Source organism: Nematostella vectensis, chromosome 4, assembly GCF_932526225.1.
Source record: "Nematostella vectensis chromosome 4, jaNemVect1.1, whole genome shotgun sequence".
Classification (NCBI taxonomy): Eukaryota; Metazoa; Cnidaria; class Anthozoa; order Actiniaria; family Edwardsiidae; genus Nematostella; species Nematostella vectensis.
In genome coordinates this window covers 3,315,906-3,333,629 of record NC_064037.1, presented here as the reverse complement: position 1 = coordinate 3,333,629, position 17,724 = coordinate 3,315,906, and the positions used below count along the sequence as shown (strand labels likewise).

The following is a 17,724-nucleotide window of genomic DNA, read 5'->3' as shown; positions in this document are numbered from 1 at the left end:
TCATACGTTTTATGTATAAATAGATTACTTGATAAAGACATTTTTACACTATTTGTATTCATTCTGAGCGGTACTCTATCTAAAAGGTTAAAGGCGGCAACCTGAAAGATGTCACATGCGCGTGCATCTGAGCCAAGGAGAACAAAAGGCTAAAGGCGGCAACAGCGTGCTGCTGTGCATGATGACGAAATTACCACACTACTATAGCAACAGGCTAACTCCCAAGAGACGCAAGCGTGAAAAAGACCCCGATATTTTACAGTCTACATCTCAGCGAGCTGTGCGTGGCGTAACCGACTAAGACAAGGCTGGGATCCTGGTTCTTGCCTCCCCATTAATGCGCGGAAACCTTTGGTTTCTTTGTGTTTTACAGTTCGCTAGATAGCGCTGCTGGAGCCGAAATTTTCAGCCTAGCCGTAAAGCCTTAGCTGCCATACGGCGTTTCAGCGTATGTCTGAAAGTATGGATTTTTCTCTTGTTTCGTCTGATCTGAGAAGGTTCGATTCTCGGGCAATTGGCTCTTCCCTTTTTTTCCTATAACTTATCAGTAATTTTTATAGCTCTATAATTTTTTCCTTACATTTCTGTTCTCGGTTGTATTCCATTCGCTAAAGAGGAAGTTTCACAAATTCGCGTCATTTTTTTAAATACCAGACCCTGGAATAATCGAACCTGCTATGGCGCCCTTCACTTGCCTCTCTTCCCTCTCTAAAAAGTGTGCTTTCCTGAGTATTATATTTTGGCTATCACACTTTGTTTCACGGTTAAATAAAAAACACTCTATGGAGCGAGGTAAATTTGTAAAATTTAGCTCCCGCTACCTTTCTTCTGATATGCCGTCCTTCATAAATCATCTCTGCCGTGCCCTTGAGGAGCCTTTGCGCTATATACGCCGGCTTTGCCTGGCAGTTTACATCGAATACGGCTCGTAAAGAATAAAACTGAGCTTAGCCTTGAACTACAAAAAAAAAAATAATAATAAAATAGCTAAGATTCACAACATATGATGACGTTATTTTTCATGCTTTTATTAACAATGTTTTATTTGCGACTTTGTTTTGTAAGTAGATATAGATTTTCTCTTGGGGGTCAGTTTTATGCGTGTTACATCAGAATGCTATCTTCGCACTAGAACCAAAACGATTGTGGTGATCGTATTTTAACGATCATGTTGAATATTAACATGACAAAATCAGACAATCATCCGGAGCGGGGGAAAAGGGTCCAAAGCCCTCGCACTTTTGGCCAACTTCAGTACAATACTACCGTACAGTTGATCTTGAGCCCTTTTTCTGGGTTTGGTGGGGATCCGCCATCGCGACCATCGCTTTTTTGTCGTTTTTGTATACCACTCCCTACTGACACATGAACGATTATATATATTTTTTTCTTAATTTCACGTGACACAGTGTTGTTTATCATCCGCAGAATTTCCAAACATTTTCAATGTAAACATGTCTTGGCATCAGTGTGAACATAGCATTCAAAGGTTGTTTTGGTATTGAAGTTGACAAGGGCCAACAAGGTCAGGAAAAATAGAGTTTGAAAGGCATTTATTAAAAAATGAGATGACTTTGTGGTTTAATAATATAGCCTGTCAAGCACTATAACCCCTGACCCTGGGCCGACTTAGATTATCTATCCAAAATTATCTACCCAGACAGTGCAAATGGTTGAACCTTGCCCGCTTAGCAGCAGACACAGAGGCTTCCTACTAAGCCGGCATGCTGTCAACCTTAAAATTAATAGTACAGTGGTACCCTAATAACTTGAATCCAGATAACTTGGACTCTGACTAGAGTGAACTGACTTCAAGTTCCCGGAGACTAACTTTTTAGTTATTTCTACTCAGATAACTTGAGCTCACGGCTCTGCTAATATGAGCGTTCAAGTTATCAGGGTTTTACTGTATGAAACTGGACAATACCCCTTTATTACTCTGAGTCAAAAATGACTTTTACCTTTATGTAAAACTCTATCATTATGTTCATTGTTTTGTAGCCCTGTATTCAGCGCTCATTGTGTTTTGAGGGCGCAACAGCGGTATATATTTTATCTGCCTTAGCTTGTTATGATTAACGAGGACCAAACACTTGTCTCCAAGCCCATGCAGCTGTGTTTGTCACTAAATCCATCACAAGATGACTTCTGGCCCAGTGTACTCCTACAAACATTTCAAAACACACATTTTAAGATAATCATTATGATGATGGGATAATGCATTCTTGATGATATTTATACATTTAAAGTGAGGGAATCTTATCACAATCTTTCTGAGTTTGCTCAGTAAGCCTGTCAGCTGCTTGTCATTTGTATTGGTATTATTCAGAATTTTTTCAAGCTGATCTACTGGCTCTTTTTCCCTTGCCCAACACAGGATTTCCAATGTTTGTAAACAATTTTTTTTAGAATAATTCCTAAGGATTGAAGCTGGGTTGTAGTGAAAACCTAAAATATTTCTTGAGAGATAGGGACTGTAAAACTTAATACAAACAGTGCCAAGTGCCAAGACAAAAGAAATGTTAGCGAAACTCACAACACCTCCAAACATGGTGTGCTTACCGCACCAGCAGGGCTGTTTTTTTTATTATTATTATTTATCATTATTTTTTACAGCAATGATAGCCACAAGAAATCACTCAAAACTGCAAACAGTTCACAATTTTGTACATAAGCATGATTGAATACTAAAATGTTTGTCTTATTTTCCCTTTTTCCTCCCCAAACATTGGTGACTGTGGATTTAGAAAAATATGGGCAATGCTGGAAGATTGCTTGCTTTCTCTTTAGCTTAAGCCATGAGAAGTGGGGTGTTTACCTGTGAATCACAGTAAAATTCTCTTGGTGGTGGGATTGGAATAAGCCATCTATAAATGGGTGAAATAGAGGCACTGTTAGTAGTAAAATGTCAGACAAAGGAATGAGATAATCCATGTAGGTAGGGTTTGGGTACTATAAGAAACTAGAGATTGTTTTGGCACGGGCATTGTTAGTAGTGAAACATCACACATAGGATTGATATATAATAAAGGGGAAAGCCCTAGGGGGGGGGGGGGGGGAGGTACAGTATCATCATGAGCTTTATCAGCCATGTACCTTTCATTATCTTCAGTGGAATTGTTATCTTGAGCCTAAAATTAATAAAATAAAATAAACAATCATGACTATACAGGGCTACAGCAGGCCTTGAAATACTGGGGGATTCCAACACAGCCACACCCTTCTGGCCAAAATCCTAATTGATTTATTATTTTAACGCATCAGCATAGATATTTATTACTTCAACACATCAACTTATGTACGAGCAATATACAATTAAAATTGTATTTGTGTCTTATAGTGGAAAATAAATCTATCAAATCTATCTATACCACTTCTGGTCCTTATTATTGTCCCCTTTGCCCCCCATGGGGCTAGCAGATCCCCCCCCTTCCCCCTCCCCTGATTTCAGTAGAGAAGGTCTGGCAGCCTGACCTCAAAGAGACCTGGATGGGCTTGGCACATATTATTTTGTCACAAGAACCTACCTGGTACGACTTCGGTGGGTCGCATTCCTTGAAATATGTGCAGTCTCTTCCCTGCATAGGAATATTATATATGTAGTATATAATTATATATATATATATATATATATATATATATATATATATATATATATATATATATATATATATATATATATATATATATATATATATATATATATATATATATATATATATATATATATATATATATATATATATATATATATATATATATAATATAGGCTCTACGACAACTAAGTTCCGGGTATGCTTTAATAACCATAAGAGTAGAATAGTTACCCACAAGAAAAGATCAGTGGCTGGAAGGGAGACCAATGACCTGGGTGTACAGGCACTTCAACTCGAATGGACATAGGGGATTAGCGGACTTATCAGTCCAGATAATTGATAGAGTCCATAGAGATGAGAGAAGCTTGCGGGACAGGGAGGGGCAATGGGGATATAGACTCCAAACCATAACTCTGCAAGGGCTTAATAAGAATGACTTTTTTATAGCCAAACCCGTCGTACTGGGCGTGCGCACAGTTAATCTAGACATGTTTCTAGACAGGGTCTTCTTATGCGCCCAAATTACCTTTCCGGTATTTTTTATTTGTTATTGTTAGTATGCGCAGTTATCTTTATCACGTGTAACTACAGTTGCTAGCCTTAGTCACCCTGAGAAAGGCTGTTGTACACAGCCGAAATATAGGTGCTGTTGATCATAACAAAGTGTTTTCTCCTGTTAATAGTTAAGTTGTATCGAGAATCTAGTTTTGACAACACAAAGAGATGTATAAATCTGATGAAAAGACAAAAGGTTTATATATTATATTTATATATATCAGTTATATAATATATATAGTATATCTCTCACTTATAAAAAGACTGTATAGGAATAATATATATGAGTATATCTCTCACTTATATAAAGACTTTATAGGAATAATATACAGGGCATCTGGTAAAGTGCGGTCAAAATCTGAAAATAGTGCAGCGTTTTTTTCAGAATAGTGCGGTAAAATGTGCAGTTAAATTAGCGATAGTGCGGCTATAGTGCAGAAGTAAAAAAAAATTTTCTGTGAGTTTAGCTTTTTGGGGTGAAATACGCTTTCGTTTTTCTAAATTAAAAGGAGAGACTCTTTAAAATGAAAGCCACTTTATTTCATTGAACAATGAATGAACACAAGTGTTCTCATACAGAGCAAAGACGGAATTGCAAAAAAATAAAATAGAAACTGGGATTTTTGAAAGCCCCCCAAACATGTTCTTACAAGATCAGCTATTGGACAAATTATATTTAATCACAAGCCTTGTTCTTCTGTGGCTGCTTGTTCTCAGGCCTGCTCCATCTGCGAGGAATGCCTTGTATTTGTTCTCGGTTATGCAAACTATGCTACAATAAGCTTCAATTCGCTACGATAGGCTTCAATTCCATATTTACATGCTGACCTTCAAATTTGCCATATTTTTAGCAAGTTTTTCACACATTATCATTTTCCGAAAGAGTATTTTCCGGGATAGTGCGGCACAGTGTGGAAAAAGTGTGAAAGTGCAGAAGAGTGCGTTTTTTGGTCAATAGTGCGGAAACGCACGGCCGCACTTTACCAGATGCCCTGAATATATATGTAGCATATCTCTCACTTATATAAAGACTGTATAGGAATAATATATATGTAGTATATCTCTCACTTATATAATGACTGTGTAATAATAATTTATATGTAGTATATCTCTCACTTATATAAAGACCAGGATCTTGATTCAATGTTATCATATCAAAAACATTTTCAAGTGAGGCTTTTCACACTGTAACTCACCCTTTCTGGTGAATAAGGAGGTGCTAAGATGTCAAGAAATGCAGTGGGGCCAGGCCTAAAAGAGAGGCAATCAGTGAGACAAGGTGATGTTTAGCTGGTAATGAAGTCATCATGGTCAGTGGTAGATCCATGCTGGGGGAGGGGGAGATGGAGTCAAATCCACAAATTATGGATTATGGTGTACAGTCATGTCAACTATTGCAATGTTCAACTGTGGCCTTGGTCGAAAACTGCAACTGCACCTTTAAGGTTGGATGCTTTGACCTCAGCAAAAAAAGTGTGGTAATTAACACAGTTTTCAACCCTGGTTCAAAAATCCCAGTTTTACTGTGGTCACGATGTACACCCATGCAACTACGAAAAGTACTGTACACACAATCTTGAGGACATTGCTCTATAATTGATATTTGCTTACATCTCAATTTGAACAATGTTCTGTTCTGCATTTTATGATTTCAATGTAACCAAGGCCAACACAGCCTGTTTGCGAATCAATTTTAGAAAAGGCTGCAGAGGTTTTGCAGTGAAAAATGTTGCAATAGTTATTAAGGATGGCACCCCCCACCTTTAAAGATCATGAATCCACCCGTGGCAATACTTAACATAGAAAGTGTACATAGCCAACACCATGATCAAATGACTATAAAACCATTTTTCTCACATTGCATGGACAGCATGGAAATTTCCTCCCTGTGGAGTCAGTACACATGTGCCACCACTTGCATCAAATCTACGCTCTTTTTCACGCACAAAATGGAGAGGAATTCCTGGTAAAAAAAAATTTCAATAACTAGAAGAAAATAATTAATTTAAAGGATCAGGTATAGTGCAAAAAAACCCTCACTTTTGACAATTCCACCATATCCCAATGGAAACTGGTTGGACAATTGTGAGCTGCAACAAAAAGGAAAGGCATATTGTTAAATATATAAACAAACAAATAAATAAGATTGATCTATAATAATCAATTGATGGATCGATCCTTCAATAATAAATAAGATTCATTAATAATAATCTATCAATCAATGCAAAGAAATAAATAAAATTTAATGATTATACTATTCCATTTCTATTGAAGTGGATAGTGGCGAAATATCTACAAGAGCTGAAGGTTCGAGGTAGATATTTTTAAAGCCACTACCCACTGAAATGGAAATGGTATAGTTGTTTTAATATATAAAACGAGCTTTAGAGCAATTTTCTTTTCGGAAGCACTTGCAAATCGGCTGTTACACCCGCCATTTTGGTTGATTTCGAGGTGCAGGGAAATATCCACCTCCTAGAGGTGTATATTGCATTTTATCACAAGTTTCTCAACCAACCAAATCGCTTGTTCTTGCGAGGTTCCCAAGTTTTATACACTAACTACTTTTATCTATATTGTATCACAGATTTACCACTGATCTAATGTACTTACTCATCAGTTATATGATAACTCTCCACCTTTATTGATCCATAGAGAACTTTACTGTTGATTTAAAATCCAAATTACAGAAAATTATTTACTGCAAATAATGTTAAACCCGAATCCAAAATTATTTTCTTGTTTGGGGATTGTGCATAGTAAATCAACCGTCTAACACAATAAATTTCATGTTTGCACAGTTGCGTCATAAACTATTTGAATGCATACAGCAAGGAGAATGATTGGTTGCCGCGGTATGATTGACTTCGTTCTCTTCCCCCAAGAAGAAATGGATCTGAACTCTTGGCAGTTGCACAACAACAAATTTAGCTATAACCTTGAGTAGAAATACAGTTCTTTGTCTACTGCACAACACTTTGACTGTGTGTTCTTAGTTGGCCAGTACTGTACGGGTCACAGGGTTTTAAATAACAGTGGGTGACTGGCAAAATTCCGTGTCTATCTACTTAGTGACATACTACTTATTTAAAGCTTGGGAAATGAGGCTGTATGGAAGTGAGGTAATTTGCCTCATGGTGAAGTCCCTTCCTGGTGGTGATTGTGGCAGTGTTGGATGCTCCCCTTATGGAAGATGAAAATGAGATTGACATCCTACTTAGAGTTAAAAAAGGCCTTTTTTTCAAGCTTTAGAAATAAGGCTGTATGGGAGTGAGGTAATTTGCCTCATGGTGAAGTCCCTTCCTGTTTAGGTCTTGATTGGGGTAAATCTCTCAATAAGATTGACATTATTGTTAACTCACCATAAACCATACATGCCAGGATGGTCATGCAGTGGGATATGACACCCCTTCTTCACGATAAATATTCCCATGGAGAAAAACGGGCACTCGTAAATCGCAATGTGCGATACTGGTGCCTCATTGCGAATGTTGATTGATGTGTCAGAAGTTTCTGGGGCAACAAGATCAACATCACTTGCAGTGATCCTATCCATCTAAAACAGCAATAAATAAAAGATCAATTCCCAGAGGCCAGTGTTGCCAGCAAAAACAGCTAACTCTGCTGGGCTTATTATTTCTAAAAGCATTGCAGAGTCATAGCAGTCTTAATTGTTTTGTAAAAAAAAATGGATTTGCGTTGCTGATACTTTATGGTATCTTGTTTCCTATGCTGTCTCCAAATGACAGTTTAAATAATATGATGGTAATTCACAAAACGAATATAAAAAGGTTGGTTTTTTTTCTTCTTTTATCAGGAAAAAAGGGGGGAGGAGCTTATACAAGTGGGATGCCAAAACAGAGGAGGGGTCTGGTTTGAATATATCCCTCTTTGTCAATGCAAGTAAATTCAAATGTCCCAATAGACTTGATAACATGGTAGGGCACTCAGAAAACTATCAAAACAAAAACTCCTAACAAAGCCTTAAACAAAGAAAAAAATCATTGTTCTAGGGTTAAAGGTGATTCACTTTAAGTATTTGAGCAGAGCTGAAATAAAAGATTTTTACGGATTCTTTATTTTTCTTCTCTAAAAAATAATGAGGGATGGCTAACAATATGATCCAGACAATAGCAATTGCCATATGTATTTGCAAGATTAGAGTTTTTCCCCCTATTAATGCTCCCTTTATCTAGAAATTCTAATGGAAAACACCATAAAGACACTGGGTCATAATTTCAGCATTATCTGATTTCTATGAAAGCCTTTTACACAAAACACATGCAATTTGTTGGGAAGACTTGATTAGATATTGACACCACCCCCTAGTGGTTTGGCTCAAAACAAACACTAAGTCCTTCATGTATGATAAACATGCATTAGCTGTCGCCTTTCTGTCTGGTTCAGCTAACCTTACATTTTGTATTATACGCGTAAGTCCATATTTAGTTGTGTAATGTCAAGTGTTTTTCACATGTGATTCCACGAAAACAAACTAATAATCAGTGAAAATTATATGTTTTCTGAATAAATATTATTGATGAGCTTTTAATGGTTGTTAACTAAAGTACGACAAAAAGGGCACATTATAGGCGGAGTCAGGAAAAAAAACTAACCGAGAAAGTACATAAAGTTCATATCGTGCCGTCTAGCATGATTTCACACAAAACAGAAGACAAACACTTCTCACGCCGGCTTTTACATAGACCTAGCAAAACTGTGAAAACAAAGGCGAAATGAATAGTGTGAACAATGGAAAAGCACTTACTAGATCCTTTAGTTTCTCTAGGTTGTTAGGGAACCCTGGAGATTCGATTGCCTTGAACGTTTGAAACGCTTGCTTGGCTAGCCTCTGTATAGCTGCCATATTGGACCTGGATCGTATCAAGAAATGTGTCCAAGTTTGGGTACCTGTGGTTGTAGCAAGAAGTCTGGAACTAATACGACACGGAGTCAGCGGTATAGAAGGTTATGCGCAGAAGAGTTCGAAAAGTGTTTGCAATTTGGCGCGAAATTCTTCTATAGTGGAACGCAAGAAAAATCATCCAAATCTACCGTTCAAAATATCTAAAATGACTATTACACTCAGCGAAGGAGCTATCCAAGTAAGTATACGGATTGACGACTAATATTTGGTATGAAATGATATTGAAACGGCATAAAATCAACGAATATTTGAACATGCTTCCCGCCAACTTACTTGACTTAGTAGAGTTCGATTCGACTTCAGATCTCAAAATTTCTGCTAATTCGTAGGAAATTCTCAACACACCATCGGACCAGCCAGATCGACTGCCAGAACAGCCTGTTTTTCAAATTTTGGTAAGGGAACAATTAGTCATCTGACGATTAACAAAATTTGAAGTTATGAAAGGATGACCTTAAATTCAAAGTAATTTTTAAGTTGGAAATATGTTGCTTTGCCTTGCCTTTGGCTAGTTATGTTGATGCCAATCAGATAGAATGTCTTTCCCATCATTATTGGCAAACTTCACATGACTGTCAAGGTGACAAGAGTAGGGAGCGCAGGCCCATAGCCAGGGGGGGGGGGGGGGTTCAGGGGTTCAGAAGAACTCCCCACTCAACTCAAGGTCCGCTCTAATGAAGGAAAGTTTATAACCACTGCGAGATAGGGTTGGTAAATGAGCCAACCTGCTCAAAATCCTGGCTACAGGCCTGAAACGTCGCAGTGTTACACCATCATCCAACTTATTCAACACACATGGTCCATAATTACATCCATAATTTGTAGGGATTGAAAAAGATCCAGCCAAAACAGGGAGATGCCAGTGACCGTTACAGGTGAGTGTCTGGTCAAAATAAACAAGCCTTGTGATCAAATGGCTAGGGCGGCCTTGTGATCAAATGGCTAGGGCGGCCTTGTGATCAAATGGCTAGGGCGGCCTTGTGATCAAATGGCTAGGGCGGCCTTGTGATCAAATCTGCTAGATTTAATTAGGCTCCTTGGTCAACTTGGTGTGTTCTATTTCCCAGGCTTGTCTTATCTGATGGAGTGCTTATTCACACATGTAAGTTTTAAGATTATTACATCTATTGGCTCTCTCCCTTGAATGAGTTGTTTGTGACATGTTTCTAGTAGATTACCCTTTGTTATTGTTTTTTTTTTTGTTATTTTTGTTATTGTTTTTGTTATAATTATTAGTGTGTGTACCTGCATTATTCCTATAAATCTTATGATTGTAAATATTTTTTTTAAATTAGCTATAAACAGACAGTTATTTTGGGTTTCATTTTTATTTCCAGCTGCCATGCTAGCTACTCAATTAAATGATAAGGTAACAGATGGTGAGATTGAAGTTAAAGCTGTGGTTCGACTTGACAAGTATATTTGCAACATCATTCAGGAGACAAGGCAAGTAAACTTTTCCAAGTTATCAAAGAGCACCTTCTTTCAAACACTTACAATAGAATTGGGCATTGATCATCATATTGTTTTTAGGAAGGTGCTCATTTTGCTGGAATTAACTACAGTAAAGAGAGCGTCTGAGGTTCCTGGAAAGATTGGTAATCCTAGAAATGCGGCTGATAACAATGCGGGAGGCCAGCAGAATGGAAATGCTGCTCCAGCACCTAAGAATGTTGGAGGTGTGTTTTAATAAATTATACATAAATTATACATAAATTATACATAAAAGGATTAAAAGATTAAAACACCTTGATTTGTAAGCACACAAATGCTGTGTTCACACTTGAGTGTCAACCTAGGTTCAGTTTGTGGTTAACTGAACCCCGGTTATGAGAAATGTGTTAACACTTGAAAAATTAACCTCGGTTGATCCTTAAGCTGGAACAGCGCCAGTGTTATCAATTTGAATTCTGAGGTCAAATTGCTGCTGCGGTTATTGTGATTTTTCTGGCCGTTCTTGTTATTCTGTGGTGGCTTCTGCTTACAAGATTCACTATAATTCAAGATGATCTTTTAGGGACCACCTTGCCTGATGTTTTTTCTTATGTTTGTCGTTTTCGTTGAATTATTTGCTCTAGTACGTTAAGGACTCGCAGTTACTTGACTTGAAAACTAGTTTGTTGTAAAGTATTGTGTAAAATGTCCAGCAAAATGCCCGGATCTCGAAAACATGATAATCTCATGACTATTGAGTAAAAACTATTTGAGAAATGACTGACATCGGAAAGCAATAGCTGACAAGAACTGTCAACAGATTTGCCTGTAACCTTGGTTGAGTACACTCAACCATGCCTCCTGGAATGGTTCAGCTCAACCGAAACTAGGTTGCGGATCCTTTGTAATTGCCGGCACATAAGTGGCTATTTGGAGCATGTTCAGACACACTTCAAATCTAATCTAGGTTGGGTAGCTACTCAACCTGGGTTGGACGCTCAAGTGTAAACACAGCAAAAGTCTTCAAGCAAAATTCTTTTTTTTCTTATTATCTCGAGAAGATAATAAAAATCCGAACATTTTTCATTGCTAGAATAGAGGGAATGTAGTAGGGAATTTAAAGATAATTTTTTTTGATAGAATTTTCACTACAAGGCACCCATAACTTAATTACAAAGTTGTTTACTTTATTATTAATTGCATGGTGTTCATGATGTGCTTTCAATGTGGGCTATTTTTGTGATGTTGGTAATAATCATCTTATTTAGTAGTGATGGTGTGTAGATAAATATACGGAACGCGATTCTGACAGTTTCTGAGAATAATGATACAATCTATGGTGTTGTAAGTGATTCTGACAGTTGGCGAGAATGGTGGTAAAAGCTATGGTGTTGTAAGTGATTCTGACAGTGCTGTTGCCGAGAATGGTGATAAAAGCTATGGTATGGTGTTGTAAGTGATTCTGACAGTGCTGTTGCCAAGTATGGTGATAAAAGCTATGGTGTTGTAAGTTATTCTGACAGTTGGCGACAATGGTGATAAAAGCTATGGTGTTGTAAGTTTTTCTGACAGTGCTGTTGCCAAGAATGGTGTTAAAAGCTATGGTGTTGTAAGTATTGTGATGTTAGGTATTGTAGTCCTTAGAATTGCAAAAATGCCTTTTTGTTACAGGAGGTTCGTTTGGAGGCCAGAACAATCCGCCTGCACAGAGACAGCACGCGCAAACGTTTGGCTCAAAAGGATTTGGTGGTGGATCTAGTTATAAAAGGTACACACAACTAGTATTTTTTAATTCAGGACACTAGAGTAGTAAGACATATTGTTTTTTTTCTTATTTCAGTAACCAGCCTGTCAACAGAGGTGGTGATGGCGCCAAGACTGTGTTCCCTATTTCAGGTCTTACCCCATACCAAAATAGGTAAGTTTTTTACTCCAAAAAGCCCCTTTGATGGTAGGAAAGGGTAACCTGTGTTATAAGTGTAGCAGTTGAAGGTAGGTATTGTGGGGTAGTGAGAGAAGGGTGAAAAGAATGACAAGTAGATTAAACAGAGAAAGTGCTAAAATGATAGCAACGGTGTAAAAAGAGGAATGAACCATACAAATATCTTTACGCATAGCAGATGAGTGAATTGGATATTTATAGAGTTCTTGGAAATGTTAAGAAACATCATGAATGTTTTAGTACAAGGTTTATCATCAGCCAAATTCAAACAGAATTGGCCTTACTATATATTACTCAATGTACCATTTCAGATGGACCATCAGGGCGAGGATTACATCCAAGTCCAACATTCGAACATGGAACAATTCTCGTGGAGAGGGTAGACTCTTCAATGTTGAGATGGTGGATGAATCGGTATTTATGGCATTTATATGTGAGTTTTGCTATTACTTATTACCTCCTAATATTATATTTTGCTATTTCTTTCTATTTCCCATCAAGGGTGAGATTAGAGCAACTGGGTTTAATGAAGCAGTGGACAAGTTTTATGAGATGCTGGAGGTCGATAAGGTACCATGAATTAGCAGAAAGGCTTGGCTTAGACTGCTATTGCTTATATTGCTATTGCTACAATACAGGCAAGAGCTCAAATAATCAGGATTTTGCTTTTATTTACTCATCGTGTTTATATATGCATCAAGTTTAGTGCATTCTGTAACAAAAAATCACTTACACATTTATAATTACAAAATGACACAAAAAAAGTTAATCTTCTCTTTATGTTGTTACGTCTTTGTGATTATATGCAGACTGTTAGTGCTTCTTGATGGTTGTTTTTATAAAAATAACTAAAAAAAATTAGCAAAGAATTGTGCTTCTGCTCATATATGTCTTTCTAAGTATGCCCCAGGCAAAAGGATTGAATTTCTGGTGTTTTCTGTTTTGCAGGTTTTTTATATCACAAAGGGATCTCTTCGCACTGCCAATAAACAGTACTCATCAATCAGAAATGACTACGAGATGTACCTTAACAATGATACCATCATTGAACCGGTAAAACCACTTTCTGTTGTCCATCTTGTTGCATTGTTATGATCCTTAACCAATACTGATTTGTATCTCAATCAATTAACTGAATTTACAGCTAAAATCCCTCTAGAATTTCAGCCAATTGAGAAGATCTCAAAAGATACTCACATAAAACACTATGTATGTTCTGTTTACAAATTTGACTTCCATCTTTCCCTAGTGCAATGAGACCTGTAATCTGCCCACACTGCAGTACAACTTTGTGAACATCGGGGATCTTGAGAACATAAACAAGGACCAAATAGTTGGTAAGACCCTTCTTTACTTAAAGAGTATAGTTTCACAACAGTGGAACTGTTATTCTGACACAGTTATTTTTCATTCAGATATCTTGGGTGTTGTTACAAACGTTGGAGACTTAGCCCAAATCACGACAAAAACTACAAACAAGCAGGTACATCTATTGTTATTTTGTTATATTTCTAAGAAATAATACAGTTCATGAAAAAGCTTGTTATGTTTCCCCGGCTTCAAAAATGGTATATTACTGATATGATGTATCTGCAGGTGTCCAAGCGTGATATTACCCTGTTGGACAGATCTGAGAAAAGTGTGACTGCAACACTCTGGGGAGATGAGGTAAAGTGCACTGTTCTTTTCAACCAATATTTTCCTCTTTTTCTTTAGAAAAACAAAACAAGAAATGAATAATTATGTTTTTTTAAAAAGGGAAAGTAATGCACATGGTTATCCCAACCCTATAGCTCTAACACCATTCGTTATAAAAAATCACTACTTTAATCCCTTTGTTTTACCTCTAAGAATAACAGCCGATTCCAAGCTACGAACAAGCTTCGAAACCACTGCCTGGGCTACCTGTGACAGTACCTGCACAAAAATGCCTTGAAATGAATCTTCACAAAAACTGAAAGACATATTCATTACCAGCATTATGCAGAAGCTGATGAACAATGCGTTACAACTTTACCTTCCTTACAAACAACTGATTGTTAAGCCAATAGTTTACCCATTGTAACAAAAGTCCATAATAATGGGTTATGCTTTTTTCTATAACTACTGTTTGTGATATGGTGTGTGCGTAAGGCAGAAGTTAACTTTACTTTGTTTTTGAATGACAACAGGCTGAGAAGTTCGAAGAGCATGCTGGTAAGAATCCTGTCCTCGCCATCAGAGGAGCAAAAGTGTCTGACTTTGGTGGTGAGTAGTATCTTCATATGTACCTTCAAGGGCCCAGCTGTAACGACAAAAAACTGAAAAGCAAAACACCGAAACGATTGAAAATAATGCTACTACTGACTAGGAGAATACCTTTTAGTCTTCCAAATGGGTAGACATTTAGTAGATGCCTCTGACAACGTTTCTTTCAAAATCGTTTATGCCCTGAAGCTTTTCTATATGTCAATTGTATTCTTTGTTCATAAAGGCCGCAGCTTGTCTGTTCTCAACTCCAGCAACATGCGAGTGAACCCTGTGGACATGAAGGAGGCACAGGTTCTCAGAGGCTGGTACGATAACACTGGCAAGAACCACGAGGTGGCATCCATTTCGAGTCAGCGCTATAGTGCAGGTAAGTTACTGTACTGCACTCTGGCTTGCATGCACTCCGGGTTCTTGTATTGTTCTCAGGCCTGCACTGTTCTTGTATTGTTCTCAGGCGGGCATTGTTCTTGTACTGTTCTCAGGCCTGCACTGTTCTTGTACTGTTCTCAGGCCTGCACTGTCCTTGTACTGTTCTCAGGCGGGCATTGTTCTTGTATTGTTCTCAGGCCTGCACTGTTCTTGTACTGTTCTCAGGCCGGCATTGTTCTTGTACTGTTCTCAGGCCTGCACTGTCCTTGTACTGTTCTCAGGCGGGCATTGTTCTTGTATTGTTCTCAGGCCGGCATTGTTCTTGTACTGTTCTCAGGCGGGCATTGTTCTTGTATTGTTCTCAGGCCGGCATTGTTCTTGTATTGTTCTCAGGCCGGCACAGTCCTTGTACTGTTCTCAGGCCGGCATTGTTCTTGTATTGTTCTCAGGCCGGCACTGTCCTTGTACTGTTCTCAGGCTGGCACTGTCCTTGTACTGTTCTCAGGCCGGCACTGTCCTTGTACTGTTCTCAGGCCGGCACTGTTCTTGTACTGTTCTATGGCCTACAATGTTCTTATATTATTTCATTGCATTTGGTTCATGACATCCTTACTGCCCATTGTATTTCAACTGTTTTTCGTCAGGTGGTGGAGGTCCACTGAAGTTCCTCTCGCAAATCAAAAATGAACAGCTTGGCATGGGTGAGAAGGTGAGATATCTGAAGTCTCATAAGACAAGGAAACTCTCCATCTATATGTTACACCACTCCTCGCCATATGTAGAACAATGTGCTATGTACAAAGCATAAATTTACTAAACTTGTTATTTTTTTTGTTTTCTCTGCAGGCTGATTACATCTCCGTGAAAGGAGTCTGTGTGTACTTCAGGAGAGAAAACTGCATGTATAAGGTATTGCATCATAGTTTAGGAAGCCTCCTGATAAAAATATGAATGGCACACTATGAAATATTGATAATGTGATCTTAAATGTCTAGGCGTGTCCCAGCGAGGAATGCAATAAAAAGGTGATTGAGGAAGACTCTGGTTTTTACTGCGAGAAATGCGGACGGAAATACCCCAATTACAAATACCGTCTGATCCTATCGGTAAGCACAATTGCAAGGCTGGAAAACGAACCTTGACATGTGTTTTCAGCTATTGAGTCAATTCTATGTTTGTTCAAGGCCCACCTTGCTGATTTCACGGGAAGCCAATGGGTCACATGTTTCCAGGAATCCGCCGAAGCACTTCTTGGAAGATCTGCAAGCGATCTGGGACAGATGAAGGAGAATGTGAGTTTAAGCATGTCACTGACAAGTACAACTAACCTCATTGAAACTACTTTAATACTCCTAATTTTTAGAGCAAAACACGAATCCAAAAAGAGACAAACTTGGAGATTGTGCTACTGTCTCATTTTACTCTTAATTTTTATTTCGCAGCAAGACGAGGCTCAGTTTGACCAAGTTTTTGCATCCAGTGAATTCAAGTTGCACACTTTCAAGATAAGAGCGAAAATGGAGACGTATAATGTAAGTACTTACTGGAGTGCTAAAGCTTTACATGGGCTCGAGGGTGTATGTCAGCCAATCCGAATACCAAGTTTTGTAAAAGCTTTCAACATTGGCTGATTTGGGAAAGCTTTTGCGATATTTTTAATTGAGTTTCGTGAATAAAATATAAAACGTTTTTAAGATTATTATTTCAAACTTCCACACGAATTGCGTTCCACTGTTGAATAAAAACAATAAGAAAGCTATGGCTGACAATGGCCGATTAGGGGAAAGCTATGGCTGACAAAAAAACATAGGCTACGAACAATGCTCCTCCCCCAGTATTCTGTATCCTTAAAATGTCATGATGCTCTAACTTAATACCTGTCTTGACTTGTGCAGGAGGAGACAAGGCTCAAGTGTTCTGTCGTCAATGTCGTACCGGTAAACTACAAGCAGGAGTCAAAGCGTCTGATTGACGAGGTTAAGAAGCTAATTGCCATGTAAACGCCGCAGTGACTATGGGAACGCCAACAAGAACAGACTTAGTTACTCATGGTTATTCATATTTTGTATCGATTTATGTAATTGTATCGCTATTCCATAGGGATGAACTCAGTTATACAAAAGACGGGGGTCCAACAACATGGCTCAGTTCTCCCTTCACCATCGTCGAACTTCCCTTTACGTTCCCTTTATGAACGACTGCTCTGATGTCTATTGGACAATTTACAACAAAGAGACTTTGTTATATACCAGTCTAGACGAGCAGGATTCATTTGTTCTATAGAAAACTGGTACTAGAAGCTTGTACATAAAGGTTTTTCTTAAAATTACTATTGTGCTACTTAATTCAATTTGTACCAGAGAATAAACTTCGGTGCCCCACGCCTGGCATCCTACCCTAGACATTTCTAGGGCCCCCTGCAATAAACAGCGTACAGGAAATGTTGGTAAACCATTTTCCAGCACCCCCCTATCATCTTGTACAAACAGCACCCATTATTGCTGGGCCGATTAGCGTGAAATGTAAGCGTGCGATTGCCCTTGTTTCACTGTTCATTCTTCGATCTACTAAAATTAAGTGATTTAGAAAGTCACAGGGTTTTTATTATTTCATAATGCATCGGATGTTTTTTTTTTGTTTTTTTGTTTTCA

The 17,724-nt window shown here is 38.1% G+C and overlaps 2 protein-coding genes and 1 long non-coding RNA gene across 4 annotated transcripts; 1 reads left to right on the top strand and 2 right to left on the bottom strand.

Annotated features, from left to right (window-relative positions):
* Positions 1–1,012: 1,012 nt before the first annotated feature.
* LOC5507566 (2-aminoethanethiol dioxygenase) lies at positions 1,013–9,081 on the bottom strand. Of its 2 annotated transcripts, XM_032376250.2 has the most exons (10): positions 8,920–9,077; positions 7,514–7,707; positions 6,765–6,815; positions 6,192–6,241; positions 6,009–6,114; positions 5,348–5,402; positions 3,528–3,578; positions 3,097–3,131; positions 2,819–2,867; positions 1,013–2,164 (listed from the first exon to the last, which is right to left on the bottom strand). In XM_032376250.2, exons 1-10 carry the CDS (start codon positions 9,016–9,018, stop codon positions 2,135–2,137), a joined length of 720 nt encoding a protein of 239 aa, XP_032232141.2. In that variant the 5' UTR covers positions 9,019–9,077; the 3' UTR covers positions 1,013–2,134. The 2 variants fall into 2 exon arrangements, with proteins under 2 accessions (XP_032232141.2, XP_032232142.2); XM_032376251.2 differs by lacking the exon at positions 3,528–3,578 and having other exon boundaries at positions 8,920–9,081.
* A 34-nt stretch (positions 9,082–9,115) lies between these two features.
* Positions 9,116–17,454, top strand: LOC5507561 (replication protein A 70 kDa DNA-binding subunit). The gene is made up of 22 exons (XM_048727192.1): positions 9,116–9,256; positions 9,408–9,473; positions 9,904–9,953; positions 10,146–10,180; positions 10,416–10,524; positions 10,612–10,757; positions 12,184–12,280; positions 12,353–12,430; positions 12,766–12,868; positions 12,956–13,024; positions 13,403–13,507; positions 13,704–13,791; positions 13,870–13,937; positions 14,051–14,122; positions 14,626–14,701; positions 14,928–15,071; positions 15,718–15,782; positions 15,920–15,982; positions 16,069–16,179; positions 16,258–16,365; positions 16,516–16,605; positions 16,969–17,454. Exons 1-22 carry the CDS (start codon positions 9,224–9,226, stop codon positions 17,071–17,073), a joined length of 1,881 nt encoding a protein of 626 aa, XP_048583149.1. The 5' UTR covers positions 9,116–9,223; the 3' UTR covers positions 17,074–17,454.
* On the bottom strand, positions 13,789–14,930 carry LOC125561990. The gene is made up of 2 exons (XR_007307697.1): positions 14,605–14,930; positions 13,789–14,371 (listed from the first exon to the last, which is right to left on the bottom strand). It is a non-coding gene; the product is annotated as an uncharacterized LOC125561990 (long non-coding RNA).
* Positions 17,455–17,724: the final 270 nt, after the last annotated feature.